Below are 19,183 nucleotides of genomic sequence, written 5' to 3' on the forward strand. Positions count from 1 at the left end.
AAGAACACCAGAACTTATGACCAATCTTTAACACTTCTTCTGAAACAAATTTTATTATAATATTTAATTTTCCCACCCTGTACATCACCATACCCCATTCTAAACCGAACGAACGCCTTCATTCTCTTGTTAAGAGAGTTTTCTTTTCCAAGAAAGGTGAACAGTGGTATAAATACAAGCGTATTTCATAATAAATAAATATACGTCCCAATCAAAGAAGGAATATACGGAGGACACAATCATAGAAATGGCTGAGTTTCTGGTTGACAACATCTTCGTCGAGTTTAGTGGTAAGATCTTCAAACAGCTGAGGTGGCCCATCAGGACCGATGCTGACCGGGACCGGCGTTGAGTACCAGAATTTACGAAAGACATATGATGTGTTCTTATTCTGCTCTTCCGTGTGACCCTCGGGATGGGGACTCCCGGTCCTGAAGAGCCAAATCATAAAATGTCTGTGCCATGAAAACACATTACACCGGTCGGTGTCTGGTTATATTGAAATTTACCGGGCTGTAAATAGTACGCCGTAGAATACTAGCATCTCCGCAGTCACAAAGTTCAGAAGAAGCGATTCGAAGCGATCACGAAGTGGCGATGATCGGGGACCGACTGATAATCGAGTGGATATTTGTGACTGTCTCTGTCCAACTATGTCAGGGCGATTACACGTCAAATCTAAGACTTGTTAATATGGTAAGAGTGTGTTAAAATATGTTTAGGATAATGTAAATGTTGTTTATACACGTATGACAGCAGTGATAGATTATCCCGAGCCTTTTCTACTTTGTTGTTAAAAACAATATTGGGTCTCACAATGTAAACATTGAGTAAGTCCCATCAAGGAAATGTCGAGAGTGAATACATAAACATATCAAAGCAAGAATATGGAAAATGCCAAAAATAGTCATGTTTTTTTGTTTCGTTTTATTGAAACCACATACCGATTTATTATCTGTTAAGGCACAGCCCAACGTAATGTGTACATGTGTAGTGTATCATGGTCGTAACGTACTTTGTAACCTGCATTTGAGTGACATGTAATTACTGCTTTAAGTGGTGATAGGTCACTCAAAACTCAAAAGGGAATAGTTTGAAATATGAAGTAAAACACAAAGTTCCTTTTAAAATTTGCAATAAAAACAGTGTCACCTTTTGTACATGGCCCAATAACCTATGCAACAATGTACATTAAAAAAATTGTGTTATCTGACTTTTTATGAATTGGAACACACAAAATTTATCACTTCCATGGTAAAGTGTGTCTAAAATAAGAAAATAAGAACACGTGTCGGTTAATGCTCACCCATGAGCTGATACCAAAAAGATCTGTATACATATAATTGTTGTAGGTCATTTAGATATAAAGATTTTTTTCTGGATAAGCGAATTAGTACCTCTGTTCCTGATAATCACTATGAAATCTGATCTGTACTTGTCATTAATTTCCATTTATTGTTTTTTTTTTTGTTTTATTTTAATCAGGTATATCGCCATGGCGACCGATCCCCTATTGACGTATACAAAGGAGATCCTAACGGCAAAGATGTGTGGCCAAATGGTTTTGGGTGGCTCTCCAAGGTCAGTAGATACAGTCACAGATAGTTATTTTCTTATAGCCAGGTGAACAGACATACAAATAAATGTATCTGAATTAGAACTACAATTTAATTCAACCCTGACAGTTTTTTTCTATGCAAAAATGTATATGTGTATTTACATGTGACCTATTTTTGGAAGAATATTGTGTTTTTGGTGACAGAAATTTACATTCTGGAAAATTTCTGCCATATTCGAATTGCTGCCTCATTTTAACCATTTCATGTATAGCTCTGTCAGTTAGAACTGACAGATTGGTGTGTGCTAATGCGTTTGTGTCCTTGGTCAAGACACTTTACCCTAACTGCTGTGGAGGGCATTGTGGTTGTTACCAGTTGCAACTAATAAAAAAGCCTTCAGATGTCTGTTGGTCTAGAGATAGTGGCCTCTGAATGTGTTGGTATAGAGATAGTGGCCTCTCAATCTGGTGGTCTAGAGATAGTGGCCTCTCAATGTGTCGGTCTAGAGATAGTGGCCTCTCAATCTTGTGGTCTAGAGATAGTGCCTCTCAATATGTTGGTCTAGAGATAGTGGCCCCTCAATGTGTCGATCTAGAGATAGTGGCCTCTCAATGTGTTGGTCTAGAGATAGTGGCCTCTGAATGTGTCGGTCTAGAGATAGTGGCCTCTCATTGTGTTGGTCTAGAGATAGTGGCCGCTTAATCTGTTGGTATAGAGATAGTGGCCTCTCAATGTGTCAGTCTAGAGATAGTGGCCTCTGAATGTGTTGGTCTAGAGATAGTGGCCTCTCATTCTGTTGGTCTAGAGATAGTGGCCTCTCAATCTGTTGGTCTAGAGATAGTGGCCTGTTAATCTGTTGGTATAGAGATAGTGGCCTCTCAATCTGTTGGTCTAGAGATAGTGGCCTCTGAATGTGTTGGTCTAGAGATAGTGGCCTCTGAATGTGTTGGTCTAGAGATAGTGGCCTCTGAATGTGTTGGTCTAGAGATAGTGGCCTCTGAATGTGTTGGTCTAGAGATAGTGGCCTCTGAATGTGTTGGTCTAGAGATAGTGGCCTCTGAATGTGTTGGTCTAGAGATAGTGGCCTCTTAATCTGTTGGTCTAGAGATAGTGGCCTCTGAATGTGTTGGTCTAGAGATAGTGGCCTCTGAATGTGTTGGTCTAGAGATAGTGGCCTCTCAATGTGTTGGTCTAGAGATAGTGGCCTCTTAATCTGTTGGTCTAGAGATAGTGGCCTCTCAATGTGTTGGTCTAGAGATAGTGGCCTCTGAATGTGTTGGTCTAGAGATAGTGGCCTCTAAATCTGTTGGTATAGAGATAGTGACCTCTGAATGTGTCGGTCTAGAAATAGTGACCTCTGAATGTGTCGGTCTAGAGATAGTGGCCTCTGAATGTGTCAGTCTAGAGATAGTGGCCTCTGAATGTGTTGGTCTAGAGATAGTGGCCTCTGAATGTGTTGGTCTAGAGATAGTGGCCTATGAATGTGTTGGTCTAGAGATAGTGGCCTCTGAATGTGTTGGTCTAGAGATAGTGGCCTCTCAATGTGTCGGTCTAGAGATAGTGGCCTCTCAATCTGTTGGTCTAGAGATAGTGGCCTCTTAATCCGTTGGTATAGAGATAGTGGCCTCTCAATGTGTCAGTCTAGAGATAGTGGCCTCTGAATGTGTTGGTCTAGAGATAGTGGCCTCTTAATCTGTTGGTATAGAGATAGTGGCCTCTCAATCTGTTGGTCTAGACATAGTGGCCTCTGAATGTGATGGTTTAGAGATAGTGGCCTCTCATTCTGTTGGTCTAGAGATAGTGGCCTCTAAATCTGTTGGTCTAGAGATAGTGGCCTCTTAATCTATTGGTATAGAGATAGTGGCCTCTCAATCTGTTGGTCTAGAGATAGTGGCCTCTTAATCTATTGGTCTAGAGATAGTGGCCTCTCAATGTGTTGGTCTAGAGATAGTGGCCTCTCAATGTGTTGGTCTAGAGATAGTGGCCTCTAAATCTGTTGGTATAGAGATAGTGACCTCTGAATGTGTTGGTCTAGAAATAGTGACCTCTGAATGTGTCGGTCTAGAGATAGTGGCCTCTGAATGTGTTGGTCTAGAGATAGTGGCCTCTCAATGTGTCGGTCTAGAGATAGTGGCCTCTGAATGTGTTGGTCTAGAGATAGTGGCCTCTGAATGTGTTGGTCTAGAGATAGTGGCCTCTGAATGTGTCGGTCTAGAGATAGTGGCATCTGAAGGTGGATAGCTTCTACCACTAGACTTAGAAAAGTCTAAATGGAGGCCAGAGTATTGTATTTAAGACTGATTTTACTCTCAGCTTTACACATACTACCAGATAAACAGTATTTTACAGTGAATCTTTTCTTTACAGATTGGGATGAATCAACATTATGAACTGGGTCAGTGGATAAGGAACCGTTACATGGGCTTCTTAAGTAGTAATTACAACAACACAGAGGTATGTGTGATCACCAAAACATCATTACACTGTATACAATTTTACACAACCTATCGGAGGCATCTACTTGAATTATCTCCCTTAGTGCTATGGTTGATAACTTAACAAATACCATTTCCTTTTAATTGTTTTGCATTTTGATGGTTCTTTTTGAAAATAATAATGATGTGAAAGGATCTGAAAAAAAGACTAATTGGAAATAATATTGATATCTTTGAAAATATATGTTTCATTTTTTTTGAAAACTTTGTTCAGACTGCAAAATTGAGTGGGAGCTTATTCTTCGGAGTTTCATGAGTTATCTCCCTTAATGAAACACATTACATGTTACAATTTATTTATTGACATATTTCTTGTTAATGTTCATTCATGGTCTTTCTTACAATCGATTATGTCCAAAAATGATTCATAATAGCTGTAAGGAATTCATTCTGCCATGGTATGTCCAGTAATATTTTGATGTGATCTTGTATGATGGTGTTGACATGGTTATGTAGATCTGACTTTTGGTTGTATGGAATTTTAATTGTTGTTTTTTGTGGACAATTTGTTGTGTGGACTGTACATTATAAACTTAATCAACTTAACCTTTTGTTATGACTTGACCTTTCCATTGTTACATGGATTTAATGTTTTGCTATGTGGACGTTTGGTTTTGGTGACTTGACCTTTTATTATGTGGACTTGACCTTTTGTTGGGTGGGCTTGACCTTTTGTTGGGTGGTCTTGACCTTTTGTTGGGTGGGCTTGACCTTTTGTTGGGTGGACTTGACCTTTTGTTGGGTGGTCTTGACCTTTTGTTGGGTGGACTTGACCTTTGACCTTTTGTTGTTTTGTCAGATGTTGGTGACAAGTTCTGATGAGGACAGATGTCTGATGAGTGCAGCTTGTAACCTGGCTGGACTGTATCCTCCCGCTGGTGAACAAGTGTGGAATAGTAACATGACCTGGCAACCAATTCCTATCCACACAAAACCTAAATATGAGGACAATGTAATTACAAACATTTTGTCAAGTAATTTTAGTATTGATTTCAATGAGTATTATGGCAAGATATAAATACTTCTCCTGGTCTACAATATTACAAGTGTATTTTACAATAAGAATGAAACTGAAATGTTTTTAGTAAATCCTGTATTTCTCAATAGTTTTCTTTAAGATTTTATGTACATTTACAAAAATATTTATGATTTACTCCAAGCTGTATCATATATCAATGATGTTAAGTCAAATCTGATTGGATAATTGTTATCAATTTCTTATATCATCCAATCACTGAGCACGTTAAGTTTGAAAAAAAAAAGATCTGCCAGCAGAAATCTTTTATGATGATAAATTTAAGGATGTCCAAGTGTAAACTTGTGTGACCAGGGGTCCAAAAAACATTTCTTCAGTTACTCATGTATTGTCTTCACTCCAGCGTATCAACATGGGAGAAAGTTGCCCATCCTACACCCAGCAGTACGATGCTGACATGAGGTCTCCTCGTATAGCTGCCATTGACAAGGCTAATGAGGCAGGTATCACTGTAACAAGGTATTGCTGAAGATATGACTAACAATGGCTGGTATTTGTAATTTCTGAAAAGTTGAAAGGGATACGTAAGTCTGAGGGGACCAAGTATTTCAAGTACCTCTAACACAAAGTAGATGTTTGGTGTATTGCATGGTAGTGATATTGCGTTTGACGGTCTGAAATCCAAATATAGATATTTATCCTGCAACTGGCACTGCTGTATGTTAGTACATGCAGTAATTAAATAGAATTATTTTCTCCTAATTTACTCTAAAATTACATTCAATTATGTAAATAACCGCAGAGATAAGTGATTTTATATGTTGTATTGAATAAGTTTATTTACAAAAATTCATAAAATTGCTGTCTTATCCGTTGAAGTTTGGAACTACATTTCTGCATGGAGCAATTATTTTGGTGTATATATCATCAGGCCAAAATTCAGCGAAACATCAATGACAGATAAACAAAGATTGAACAACAAAACTGCTGAAGTTTTAACTGTCTGATTTTCAATCAATGGTACAGAATAAATAGGATACATGGTCAGTGCCTTAAAATGTAAGCTGCATTTAGACTCTGGACAGAAAGACAAAAGTGGAGAGCCTCTCTTTTCTTTCTTCACCCTCAAAAAATACAGCTGATATTTTAAGACACTGACCATGTATTCTTTATGTATTGGGCTGTTGTCAGGCATTGGTATTTTCTTGGATTAATAGCACTTGTATCAAAGTCAAGTGGGCTTACTGATTAGTTTTGAAAACATCATTTTCGTTTAATTGAATAATAATGCCATTTGTTGACTTTTTAAATGAACAGAATGCCTGAATGTCTTTGATGTTATATTGTATATACACTATTAATATATTGCCTCTTTTTTTATAATTTGTAAAAAATTATATTTTCAGGATTTTTATGATTTTTTGTACAACAAAACTGGATGGGGACCTCAGAATGTCACGACCTTGTGGAAGATATCTGACTTGTTACTCTGTGAGGTAATCTTTAGTCACTTTCTTTAGTGCCAATGTTTCTGTTCAATCTGCGAGCAGCAATACAGGTTCTGTTGTCAATCTTACAACAATATATCATATACCCCAATATCATTTATTGTTCTTTTGACATTACTACATTTTCTACTAAGATGGAGACTTTGAACACCTAATACAGTGCCGTTCTCACAAAGAGAGGTAGGTGTGGGTTGTAAAGTTGTCTTTAGGAGAAACATTAAAACAAAGAAATCTGCTAGAAATATAAGACTTCCCCAGCACAGTTGGTTGTTTGATGTTTTAAAAGCAGATAGCAATAACTTAAGTGATGATCAAGAGATTGCAAAGTGCAAAGTGTTTTAAGAATTATCAGAAAAGAGAGCAATAACCTGAAGGTCAAAATATTTGTGTTGATGATGATACGTGGCAAAACATCCCACTATTATTATTTAAGGACAAAGAAGCCTGATTGGATTCCATATTAGGTGATTTAATATGTAAACCAACTTAAGTCTGTCATTTACAAACTTGTTAGAATATTGATTGAGCAGTTGTGAGAACATCTAATTTTTGTAGTTATTAGGGAAACTGACGGCCATTTTGAAAATTGGGATTTCACTTTGGTGGGTTATTACTGTAGTTGACAGTCCCTTTATACTCATAAAACCAAGTATAAACATTTTATTACTGTTTACCTTGCAATATTCAATCCAAAACAGATTTTCTCCTATGCTTGTTTTTCCTTAGAAAAGTACATAGCAATATTGTTAATCAATCTTATTCAACTTCATTCAAGGTCAAAGAGGTCAAATATGCTAAACTGCAACAACAGACTGTTGTAAGTTCTGTTAAATTGAAAATTAAGCCTTCAAACTTAGAAACAATAAAAACTTTGTAAGTATGCGTATATCAGTTCTGTTCTGTCTGCTCCAATGCTGGGACTGATGGACAGGTTCTAAAACTGTCCAAAAACCAGAATACCTTAGGTAACCATTAGGGCCTCTTGTTATCTCCTGTTGCCAATGTATTCAAAACTGTGACTTCTTGCTTTGCATATATGATATTTAACATGTTATTATCAGCTTTTTCATGTTTAGTTTTCTTTTAAAAAATGAAGCAATGATGTTGTAGCATTTTCTCCCAAAACCATACATTATTTTTCATTATTGTCACAAAAAGGGCTTAATATTCTTGCATATGTACATGTTTGAACTTAAATGCCTATTTGTAAACAAAGGACTGCAGAGACTACCAACAGCACATACAAGCTGTTGTATTGGATTCTTAGGCCATTTTTGAAACCCCATCTTTGAAAAAGATCAAAACTACCAGCAAACATTTTCAATTATTAGGAATATTTAGAATTTAGATTTGGGTAATTTTATTTATTGTGATCAGTGGAGATAAGAAAGGTTTAAGATCACCTACAGAGACTGTGATTTACACAGACATAAGAAGGACAGCTTCTGAAATTATACTTTTATATCTTTTTCTAATATGTTGATGTTATTATCATTTCATATCTCAGAAAGCTCATGGACTGAAATGGGAAAGCTGGGCAAACAAAACATGGAGGAATGAGAATATGACCGTGTATGAAAAGCTCCATTATCTTGATGATATTGCCTTTAGATTAATGTTCAGTGGGCATAAGAGCAGATTAAAGGGAGGTAAGTACACATACACTTTCTTGGGATTATTGGATAGTTTGATGTACACTGATGGCAGTGGTGAGGACCTTGGGGTAAAGTTTGATGTACACTGATGGCAGTGGTGAGGACCTTGGGGTTAAGTTTGATGTACACTGATGGCAGTGGTGAGGACCTTGGGGTAAAGTTTGATGTACACTGATGGCAGTGGTGAGGACCTTGGGGTAAAGTTTGATGTACACTGATGGCAGTGGTGAGGACCTTGGGGTAAAGTTTGATGTACACTGATGGCAGTGGTGAGGACCTTGGGGTAAAGTTTGATGTACACTGATGGCAGTGGTGAGGACCTTGGGGTAAAGTTTGATGTACACTGATGGCAGTGGTGAGGACCTTGGGGTAAAGTTTGGTGTACACTGGTGGCAGTGGTGAGGACCTTGGGGTTAGCTGGTGGCAGTGGTGAGGACCTTGGGGTTAAGTTTGATGTACACTGACGGCAGTGGTGAGGGCCTTGGGGTTAAGTTTGATTTAAACTGATTGCACTCGTCTGAACAGTGGTAGGGACCTTTGGATTCAGTTTGGTGTACACTGATGGCAGTGGTGAGGACCTTGGGGTAAAGTTTGATGTACACTGATGGCAGTGGTGAGGACCTTGGGGTAAAGTTTGATGTTCACTGATGGCAGTGGTGAGGGCATTGGGATTCAGTTTGATATACACTGATAGCAGTGGTAGGGACCTTGGGATTCAGTTTGGTGTACGCTGGTGGCAGTGGTGAGGACCTTGGGGTTAAGTTTGATGTACACTGATGGCAGTGGTGAGGACCTTGGGGTTAAGTTTGATGTACACTGATGGCAGTGGTGAGGACCTTGGGGTTAAGTTTGATGTACACTGATGACAGTGGTAGAGACCTTGGGGTTAAGTTTGATGTACACTGATGGCAGTGGTGAGTGCCTTGGGGTTAAGTTTGTTGTACACTGATGGCAGTGGTGAGGACCTTGGGGTTAAATTTGATGTACACTGATGGAAGTGGAGAGGAGTGAAATTGTAAGTGTAGAGAATGTCTACTATTGTACTCTTAAATCATGATTGGTAAGATACTAATAGATTGACATCATTCTGTTGTAATTTTAGGGATTGTTTTTTTCTGAATGGTAGATAAATTTGATTGCATAAAAAATATACAAATATTAGAAGTATGTAAGGATAAGATTAACACTTGTTGCAAAATGAAATGTTTTATAGGTAAGAGTTTACCTGATATACAGTAGTGTACGATGGAATATCATTGAGTCATCAGATACTGGTGCTTTACTTATTTGACTGTTGTGTAGAAAGTTATTATCATTGTTACATCTGACAAGATGTTGTTAATCGAGACACTTGTTCATATCTTATAATTCTTTCTTTAGGTCCTCTACTTAAAGAAATTATTGAGAATATGAGGAATCAGTTGAAAGGATCTCAAAAAACAAAGCTGTACATGCACTCTGGGGTAGGTATTCATATTTTAATCTTAAACAAGGAGACATGATACAAAAATATGTGGAGTTCAGGTGTAATTTGAATTTCTAGTCAGTGAAGCTAAAAAACAGGCAAATATTGGCTTAATCAGCTGTGAAAATAACAATAGAAGATAGAACATATCAGCCAGTGATATGGACAATTCTGTATCAAGATATATCTAGGTCAAAGTAATGTCATGTCCTTCAAAAGAGTACTAAGGTATTTAATAGAAATCACATGACACACTGAGGAGCATTGGATAAACTTGACATAACAGTAAGAATATATGATCAGACATCAGGATTATAACAGTGGTACGAAACCATACATAGTTTTTAATGACCTACATATTTAAAAATCCTTTGTTATAGGTATGTACATGTAGGCCTGTCAGCAAAAGATAAAGATGCTTGTATGCTTTTTGAAAGAAGCATTTTTTTACTTATGTTTTTTTTAACTTTATTGTGCAATATTGGTGATTTCTTTTGAAATGTCAAAAAAAAAAAAACCAAAAAACCAACAAAACAACAGTGCATGTGCATATTGACATTCAAGATCCAGGACTACTTATGTCAGTTAAGGATCATGTCTTCATGTCTTTGTTTGGAAAGAAAATTTACCAGTTCTGAATAAATTTTCAGGATTAAATAGGGCACTAGCTTCAATGCTAAAGAGACTTTGTGAATTTTCATTCTATATGAAACAAATCAATCTTTTTTTATTTGAATTTCTCAACACCTTCTTGAACATGCATTGGTCTTTGTTCAGATATTATGAAAATTAAAAAAAATTCAGGATACAAGGATAATCATATCTAGAAGAACACTATACCCATGAATATTTTTCTGTTCTCTTCAATTTAGGTCATGATCATCTTTTAGCAACATGCAACAGGTACTTTTAACAGCTTTTCCTTGAGATAACAGATTTCTGGCGAGATACAGTGATAAAATCCTGATCACTGAGAAAGAACAGCATTATTTTATTGTTTTTGTTTTCTACAGCATGATACCACTGTAGCTGCCCTGTTAACAGCTCTAGGACTGTTTGAGCATGGAAAGAGTCCCCCTTATGCTGCAATGGTGTCCATAGAACTAAGGGATAACACCACAGTCCATCCTTATCAACAATTTGTCAATGTCTGGTACAAAAATACCACAGATAATGTGTACAAATTGACAATACCTGGTAAGTGTCTGTCAATTTCTACAAACGAGAAACCTATATATCAGTATATACAGGATATCTGATCTGAAGAGAGGATCAATATGGTTGATATTTTACAGTAATTACGTGTCAAAGTTTCAGCAGTATTAGTTAATTACTGTTGTTATGCTCTGCCAAACTTTTTCGAGGAGTATGTAGTTACTACTTTGTCCGTCCATCCATCCATTTGATTCAGAGCATAATTTTGCCAACAGTTAAGCAAGGATCAAGAGACATAGTTTATATATTGGTCATAGTAAAACAGTATGCAGTGTATAAATTTCAGGGCCGCCAACCCCTCAATTACTTAGAGTTATTGCCCTTTGTTGAAATTTTGTGTCCAGTTAAGTTGTTACCATGGTGTATTTGTCAGTTTCACTGATACTGCTCTTTTCTTTTCATGGCATTATTGTTACAGTGTTTTATGTCGATCAAAGTTACCTGGGGACCTTTGTCACAATGTGTTTTCTATCTACCAGGTATCGTACACTGTACAGGTGCTAAATGTGTTTGACTACATTCTTGTATTGTATGTTAAACAGTGACCTTAGTACTACTTTTCCACTCTCTTTACATGTATCTTACATGAAACATGTACTCAAGATGATTTCTACATGTCATATTTCACATAGACCTAACTTGAACTTGTCTACTTTTCCTACGTCGGTATATGAATAAAAAGATTGAAGATGAATGAAATTGTAACAGTGTTTATCATGAACCCATTTCAGGTTGTCTCATAGACTGTCCGTACGATAGGTTCCTCAGTTTAACCAAAGACAAGATTCCTACAGATTGGAACAAGGAATGTGGATTAACAGATCACTCTGGAAAAGAAAAGAAAACATTCTTTACTACTTGTGAGTACTACACCCCCTACTTCCAGTTCAAATTTATGCATTTGTCCTTTGTTCCTATTACACGTTAACTAGTGTACTTTCATCAGCAAAAAATGATTCTTGGTTTTGCTGAACTTAATAATTGCTATAGATATCATTGTCAGACATTTTTTCTGGTTAGTAAGTATATGTAAGATATTTCACAGACAAAACCATTAAGAAAATGTATTTGTGATGTTTTTGGCATTTGTCTGATAGAGGTGGTGGGATAGCCATGGAGTAATCACATACATTTCTCACTGGTTGTAATGTTCTGTTCTATACCAATAACAATTTTTAAATTATGATACGTCAAGTAAGATATAAGCAGTATGACAAAGACTGCCTGGCCACAACACTAAACCTCCAGGTCTACACAAACATCTCAAATTTTAATGTAACTCTGGATACCCAATCTCGGTGTGATCAGCTTTTTGTTAAGGAATATGTTCTTGTTCAATGTTAAGGAATATGTTCTTGTTCAATGTTAAGGAATATGTTCTTGTTCAATGTTAAGGAATATGTTCTTGTTCAATGTTAAGGAATATGTTCTTGTTCAATGTTAAGGAATATGTTATTGTTCGTTGTTAAGGAATATGTTCTTGTTCAATATTAAGGAATATGTTCTTGTTCAATGTTGAGAAATATGTTCTTGTTCAATGTTAAGGAATATGTTCTTGTTCATATGTTAAGGAATATGTTAAGGAATTGTTCTTGTTCAATGTTAAGGAATATGTTCTTGTTCAATGTTGAGAAATATGTTCTTGTTCAATGTTAAGGAATATGTTCTTGTTCAATGTTAAGGAATATGTTATTGTTCGTTGTTAAGGAATATGTTCTTGTTCAATGTTAAGGAATATGTTCTTGTTCATTGTTAAGGAATATGTTCTTGTTCAATGTTGAGAAATATGTTCTTGTTCATTGTTAATTAATATGTTCTTGTCCATTGTTAAGAAATATGTTCTTGTTCATTGTTGAGAAATATGTTCTTGTTCTCAATGTTGAATATGTTCTTGTTCATTGTTAAGGAATATGTTCTTGTTCATATGTTCTTGTTATGCTATTTTCATCAGGTTATTGCAGAAATTGAAGATTTTCTCATCATTTTATAATCATGTTTCAGAATTTTATACATTTAGTTCATTAAAAGGTAGAGTTAGGAAAATAAAATAAAATAAAACAAATCAAATGATATTTGATTAAGAAAATTTCAGCACATTGGCTAAAGCATTTTAGAAGTTATTTTTTGTGATTTTTTTCTGTCTGACATATGTCGTTATGTAAATTTGGGTTTGAGGCCATTATATTGATCTGAACTTAACAATTATTGATCTGAACTTAACAATTATTGATCTGAACTTAACAATTATTGATCTGAACTTTTCAACCTTTACCATGACCAGTGTGGTAGCTCAAGTTAGATGTTATCTTGACTGACATTTGTTACTTTTGCAGCCACTATTTTGGCCGTTGTCCTGGGCAGTCTCCTGCTGGTTACCCTTGTGGTGTTAGTGGTCATGTGTCTGCAGGGAAGGAAAGCAAATGTGGGATTTGGAAAACTTTTAGAAACCAACACGTGATAGCACCATACTTACTGTGATATATCCAATGAATGTTAAATACAGTTTACCTAATCGTGGCTCCAATATTGTTTATTTCTAATTTCTATCTATAATTCTAAGCACATAACGGGCGCATGTATTTTTGCTTAAATTTCTCATCCTTGTGAAAAATGTTCAAATTTGTATTCTGGTAACTAGTTTTTTTAACCTTAAATATGACATATTGAATTTTCAAAGAAAAAAAATGGTTGTGTATTCAAATACCACATACTTATATTTCTTAAGATAAGATTTGCATTGGTGTTTTGTTATTTTGATTTTTTTAAATTATGAGTCTAGAGGAGCATATAGATACTGATGTTATTTTGTCATTGATAAAAGAAATCAATCTCAGCATTATTATCAGTAAACAAAATATGGCTGGGGTTAGGGGTGTATTCAATGTTCACTCAACAAAAGTGTTGATGAAGTTAAGCCAGACAAAAAATATGTCTTGTGTAACGTTAATTAGAAAATTAAGAATACATAGGAAGGAAATAATTGCTTCTTTAACAGGTTTTTTTTTTTTTTGGTTTATATAGGAGATGGATCTTTACTTTACCTCTGCTTCCTTGAAAATTGCCTTAAAAAGTTTATGGTAGGCTCAAAATACATGTATACGTGTATTAGGACAGATACGGTTATTGGAAACAGGAACTTTTTGTTTGGCCATAGTGCAAATTTTATGTTTATTTTCTCTTTGTTACATTTTCTAGATGGTAGTCCCATATTTGTATGATAGAAATATAGAGAATGTATATGCAACAGTATTTTACCAGGGTTACAGAGCTACAGAGAAGTTCTCTCTAGCCGAGAGGTATATTGGAGATTATATTTCCCAGGGTTACAGATCTAAAGAGAAGTTCTCTCTAGCCGAGTGGTATATTGTGGCTAGTATTTTACCAGGGTTACAGAGCTACAGAGAAGTTCTCTCTAGCCGAGTGGTATATTGTGGCTAGTATTTTACCAGGGTTACAGAGCTACAGAGAAGTTCTCTCCAGCCGAGTGGTATATTGTGGCTAGTATTTTACCAGGGTTACAGAGCTACATAGAAGTTCTCTCTAGCCGAGTGGTATATTGTGGCTAGTATTTTACCAGGGTTACAGAGCTACAGAGAAGTTCTCTCCAGCCGAGTGGTATATTGTGGCTAGTATTTTACCAGGGTTACATGTAGATGTTTCAATGATGATATTGAGTTAAAAAATTAAAAATCATCTAACTGTAAAATGCTGTGTTGCAGTGTCGCAGAAATATAACAGTTTGACCTCAAAATGGTATAGATTTACATTTAATTTCAATGTTTATCTATCAAATTTTAGAATGGAAGATTTTGTCACCATAGTTAATTTATCGGATTTTTAATGAGAAAAATATATACATGAAAAAAACCCTAATATAGAGTACTATGTTATTGATTTTGACAGTCACAGATTGTATAAAAACGCCATTTTATCTGAAAAAAATTACAAGTGTGTTTAAATCATTAATGGCTTACATATAATTACTATATGTCTCAAAAAAACAGGGGAAAAGGTAAATGCATTGGAAAATATTTAGTAATGAAGTGGTGAATGTAATTGTACTAGTTGAGAATATGCGTACCTAACATTTAGAATTTAAACAGATTCTTGTTAATGTACGGGTTTCACTTTAAATAACGACATTCCAACAATCTTCTAAGTTTGTCATTACTTTCTGTTATGATAAGTTATTGTTGTATCTGTTATTGTCATTTACACATGTATGTGGTATATTTGTCAATTACGCCTTAGATTGGGAACATTTCTCATATAAAAGACCTTGATCTACTTTGAAAGTCACAGGAGTGAAATGTGTGGAATATTTGAAGAAAGCTTTTCAGGAGCCCTTGAGCAACAACATTTACCCTAGTGTGATAATATGTACAGTGTTATACAGCATCACTTTTATATGATTGGTTCATTTGAGATCAAAGTAGGTCAAACATCAACAGAAGGGAAAATAGATGACCTGGAATTTTGGTCAATTGTCACTGGTTTCTTTAGTGCAAACTTAGAAATGGTGCTTAATTCAATGCTTTCTAGTGAACGTTTTTGGTGTTTGCTCATTATTGCTCACTAAATATATCTTTTTATATATTTTTGATTTATTGTCATTATACCTTACACGTTGCCATGTGTGTGAACTTTGTCCTCATTTCTAACCCAGTAAAGTATGTATTATATTTAGTAAACATACTGTAAACAGGGACACATTCTCCCAGGGATTCTTTCAACATTACATAAAACTATTCATTTTTGCTCAGTGTTATAGATTTGTTCTTGAATATTATATATAAAATGTGCTACACTGTATATATCTACTTCACCTTTATATACATCAAACTGTATCGACCATAACAAGGAAGTAAACTGCAGCAAAAATCTCCTGCATGTACACAGTATATATCCCATTATCAGATTAGAGCAAGTTTAAGGAATGTGAAAATTCAGATGTAGTGAAGTAATGAAAATTTTCATTGTTTATTCTTGTACATGTCGTAATAACCATCACAATATGTCACTTTATTAAGTATGGGTAGAAAATTTTCAAGAATATTCCTCTGTCTGATTTTTGCAGAGGTGGAATGTCTTACTACTGGTATATACTCATTTGAAATCATATTTCATCTTTTTCAACTATTTTGCATTGACTATTTATCAAATAAACAAATAAACATGGGAAAGTTTAATGTCCTGATTTGAGACGGTTTGGAGAACCTGTTCATTTATTGAATATGTAATAGCCACTAACATGAGAGACATGATGTGTAAAAAAAAAAAAAAAATTTAAAAAATAGTATAGTCCCTAATACAAGAGTTTCCAGAATATCCTACAAACCTTATATACCTACCACACAAGTAAACTCACCTGTTGTGTAACTATCCCTGAAGACGGTAGGTCACCAAGGACGTGGAGTCCAGAAAATTAGGGAGACTGAATATTCATGAAAAAAAAATTAGAATTTGTGATCAGTTTCAGCTCCAAATTTGAAATACAATATGATATCAGTAATAAATTTCAAGTTTTGGTTTGCAAATTTATTTTCTATAGTTGAGACTGATCAAGCCAGATTAGTCAAAATACAGGAAAAATGTCACAAACTTGCTGTAGAAGGTAGACGTTTTGTGATTTGTGGAATGTTAGTCATGACATAAACAATTTTTTTTTTCTGTAAATTATGTTGTCAAGGTGTCTATTTTCTATGATTTTATTCAGTTCTTGAAATTAGAGCAAATAAAATTCCTCAAAAATAACTTTTACTGTGTTATGAAATGGAAAAACCAAACTTTGCCAATTCCACACAGAGATCTAAAAACCACATCGTTTTTATTGATGTTTCTGTTATTTGTGAAGCAAGCCATTATGATGCTGACCAATGTACAATTAAAAACTAACGGAAAGATGACTTGACTGACTGATCCAACTCGAACATTGCTTGCCCAGTGAGCTCTCCTCGCTGACAGCATTGTGTTTGTGGCTCTGCCCAGAATGTCAGCCTACTCTGCTAGAGAGATCCAATCCTAGACAAATCAAACATACAGACAAAAAAAATCACATGCAGTACCTCAATAGAAGGTTCTTTCTCAAACAAGAGGCAGCAAAATTTCATCCACTATTCATTGCTCTATTTTTCTGTCTCGTCCCATTTGTTAGTTATCTTTAGGCGATATTTGGCACCCTGGCATCACAATTAAAAAAAATATCTCTGCAAACGCGGGCAACACCCCACAGCCTTATTATAAAGTTGGGTGCAGGGCTGAGATTGTGAAGAACCTCAATAGGCTGTGTAGGTCCATAGGCCCAACATGCCCAGCAAAAATGGTGATCGCTGGTGATGTCGTTCTTGAGATAATGAGTGGAATGCAAATTCAAGATGGTGGCCGTAACCACCATATTGGATATCAAGCAGCGACGAAAAACAATAGGGTTGTGTAGGTCCATAGACCCAACATGCCCAGCGAAAATGGTGATCGCCGGTGATGGCGTTCTTGAGATAATGAGTGGAATGCAAATTCAAGATGGTGGCCGTAACCACCATATTGGATATCAAGCAGCGACGAAAAACAATAGGGTTGTGTAGGTCCATAGACCCAACATGCCCAGCGAAAATGGTGATCGCCGGTGATGTCGTTCTTGAGATAATGAGTGGAATGCAAATTCAAGATGGTGGCCGTAACCACCATATTGGATATCAGGCAGCGACGAAAAACAATAGGGTTGTGTAGGTCCATAGACCCAACATGCCCAGTGAAAATGGTGATGACCTGTGATGTCGTTCTTGAGATAATGAGTGGAATGCAAATTCAAGATGGTGGCCGTAACCACCATATTGGATATCAGGCAGCGACGAAAAACAATAGGGTTGTGTAGGTCCATAGACCCAACATGCCCAGCGAAAATGGTGATCGCCGGTGATGTCGTTCTTGAGATAATGAGTGGAATGCAAATTCAAGATGGTGGCCGTAACCACCATATTGGATATCAGGCAGCGACGAAAAACAATAGGGTTGTGTAGGTCCATAGACCCAACATGCCCAGCGAAAATGGTGATCGCTGGTGATGGCGTTCTTGAGATAATGAGTGGAATGCAAATTCAAGATGGTGGCCGTAACCACCATATTGGATATCAAGCAGCGACGAAAAACAATAGGGTTGTGTAGGTCCATAGACCCAACATGCCCAGCGAAAATGGTGATCGCCGATGATGTCGTTCTTGAGATAATGAGTGGAATGCAAATTCAAGATGGTGGCCGTAACCACCATATTGGATATCAGGCAGGGACGAAAAACAATAGGGTTGTGTAGGTCCATAGACCCAACATGCCCAGTGAAAATGGTGATGACCTGTGATGTCGTTCTTGAGATAATGAGTGGAATGCAAATTCAAGATGGTGGCTGAAACCACCATATTGGATATCAGGCAGCGACGAAAAACAATAGGGTTGTATAGGTCAATAGGCCCAACATCCCCAGTGAAAATGGTGATGACCGGTGATGTAGTTTTTGAGATAATAAGCGGTATGCAAATGTGGACGGAGGAACAAACGGACGGACGGACGGACGCCGTGCGTGATCGCAATACCCCACACCCTACAGGCTGTGGGGTAATGATGTTATATTCAGTGTTCTTTCTGACGCCTTAACTTAAAGGGAGCTGTTAATGTAATTGAATCAGAGAACCTGGAAATAAGACTAATTGAGAAAGCTCAGGTCTATGCAATTTTGATGCTCTATTGTTTGAGAAAAAAAATCTATTACCTTTCGATGTTTGAAATTGATTCATCTCAGTCTTGGGCTGACATTCTCTAACTTCTCATTTATGACTGAGATTTAGTTTCTGAATGTCAACCCTCAAATTAAATAAATCAATCATGAATATATTATAGTTAACAGATTCTTTCAATCTGGTGGCGTTCTTCTGAACATGCCACATCCAGATTTACCTGATTAAGCAACAGACTCTCTCATTTTAGTTCAGCTGGCTCCTTATGATATCGTCACATGCCCTGTCCATTCCTCTCACTATCTCGTGGACATACAATGTAGCAAAGTTGACACTATTGATGGACAAGTGGATTTTTAGCAGATAGTTTATTCAATGATAATAACTCTTCATTTGCATTTCTCTACTTTCCTTTTGATATACCATATCAGATGATGTCAATAAAGCCAGTTCTGTCTCATATTCAAAAGCAGGGACGTATAATACAGATACGTCTCTGTCAAAAACAATGCGTTCCTTTTCACAAATAAACTGGTATTAAGGTCAGTTTAGGTAAGGTTGATGAATATTCTGGTTTTTAGTATGA

The 19,183-nt window shown here is 36.2% G+C and overlaps 1 protein-coding gene across 2 annotated transcripts; it reads left to right on the forward strand.

The window, feature by feature from the left end:
• Positions 1 to 577: 577 nt before the first annotated feature.
• On the forward strand, positions 578 to 13,651 carry LOC132549652 (prostatic acid phosphatase-like). 2 transcript variants are annotated; one of them, XM_060213606.1, is made up of 11 exons: positions 578 to 696; positions 1,486 to 1,581; positions 3,927 to 4,013; positions 4,854 to 5,006; positions 5,434 to 5,529; positions 6,437 to 6,526; positions 8,046 to 8,187; positions 9,574 to 9,656; positions 10,672 to 10,855; positions 11,605 to 11,733; positions 13,207 to 13,651. In XM_060213606.1, the coding sequence occupies exons 1-11, from the start codon at positions 598 to 600 to the stop codon at positions 13,329 to 13,331; spliced, it is 1,284 nt and encodes a 427-aa protein (XP_060069589.1). In that variant the 5' UTR covers positions 578 to 597; the 3' UTR covers positions 13,332 to 13,651. The 2 variants fall into 2 exon arrangements, with proteins under 2 accessions (XP_060069589.1, XP_060069590.1); XM_060213607.1 differs by lacking the exon at positions 13,207 to 13,651 and adding an exon at positions 11,292 to 11,352 and having other exon boundaries at positions 11,605 to 11,727.
• Positions 13,652 to 19,183: the final 5,532 nt, after the last annotated feature.

Source organism: Ylistrum balloti, unplaced genomic scaffold (assembly GCF_031769215.1).
Source record: "Ylistrum balloti isolate Yb309-2 unplaced genomic scaffold, AGI_CSIRO_Ybal_v1 Utg370072, whole genome shotgun sequence".
NCBI classification, from domain to species: Eukaryota; Metazoa; Mollusca; class Bivalvia; order Pectinida; family Pectinidae; genus Ylistrum; species Ylistrum balloti.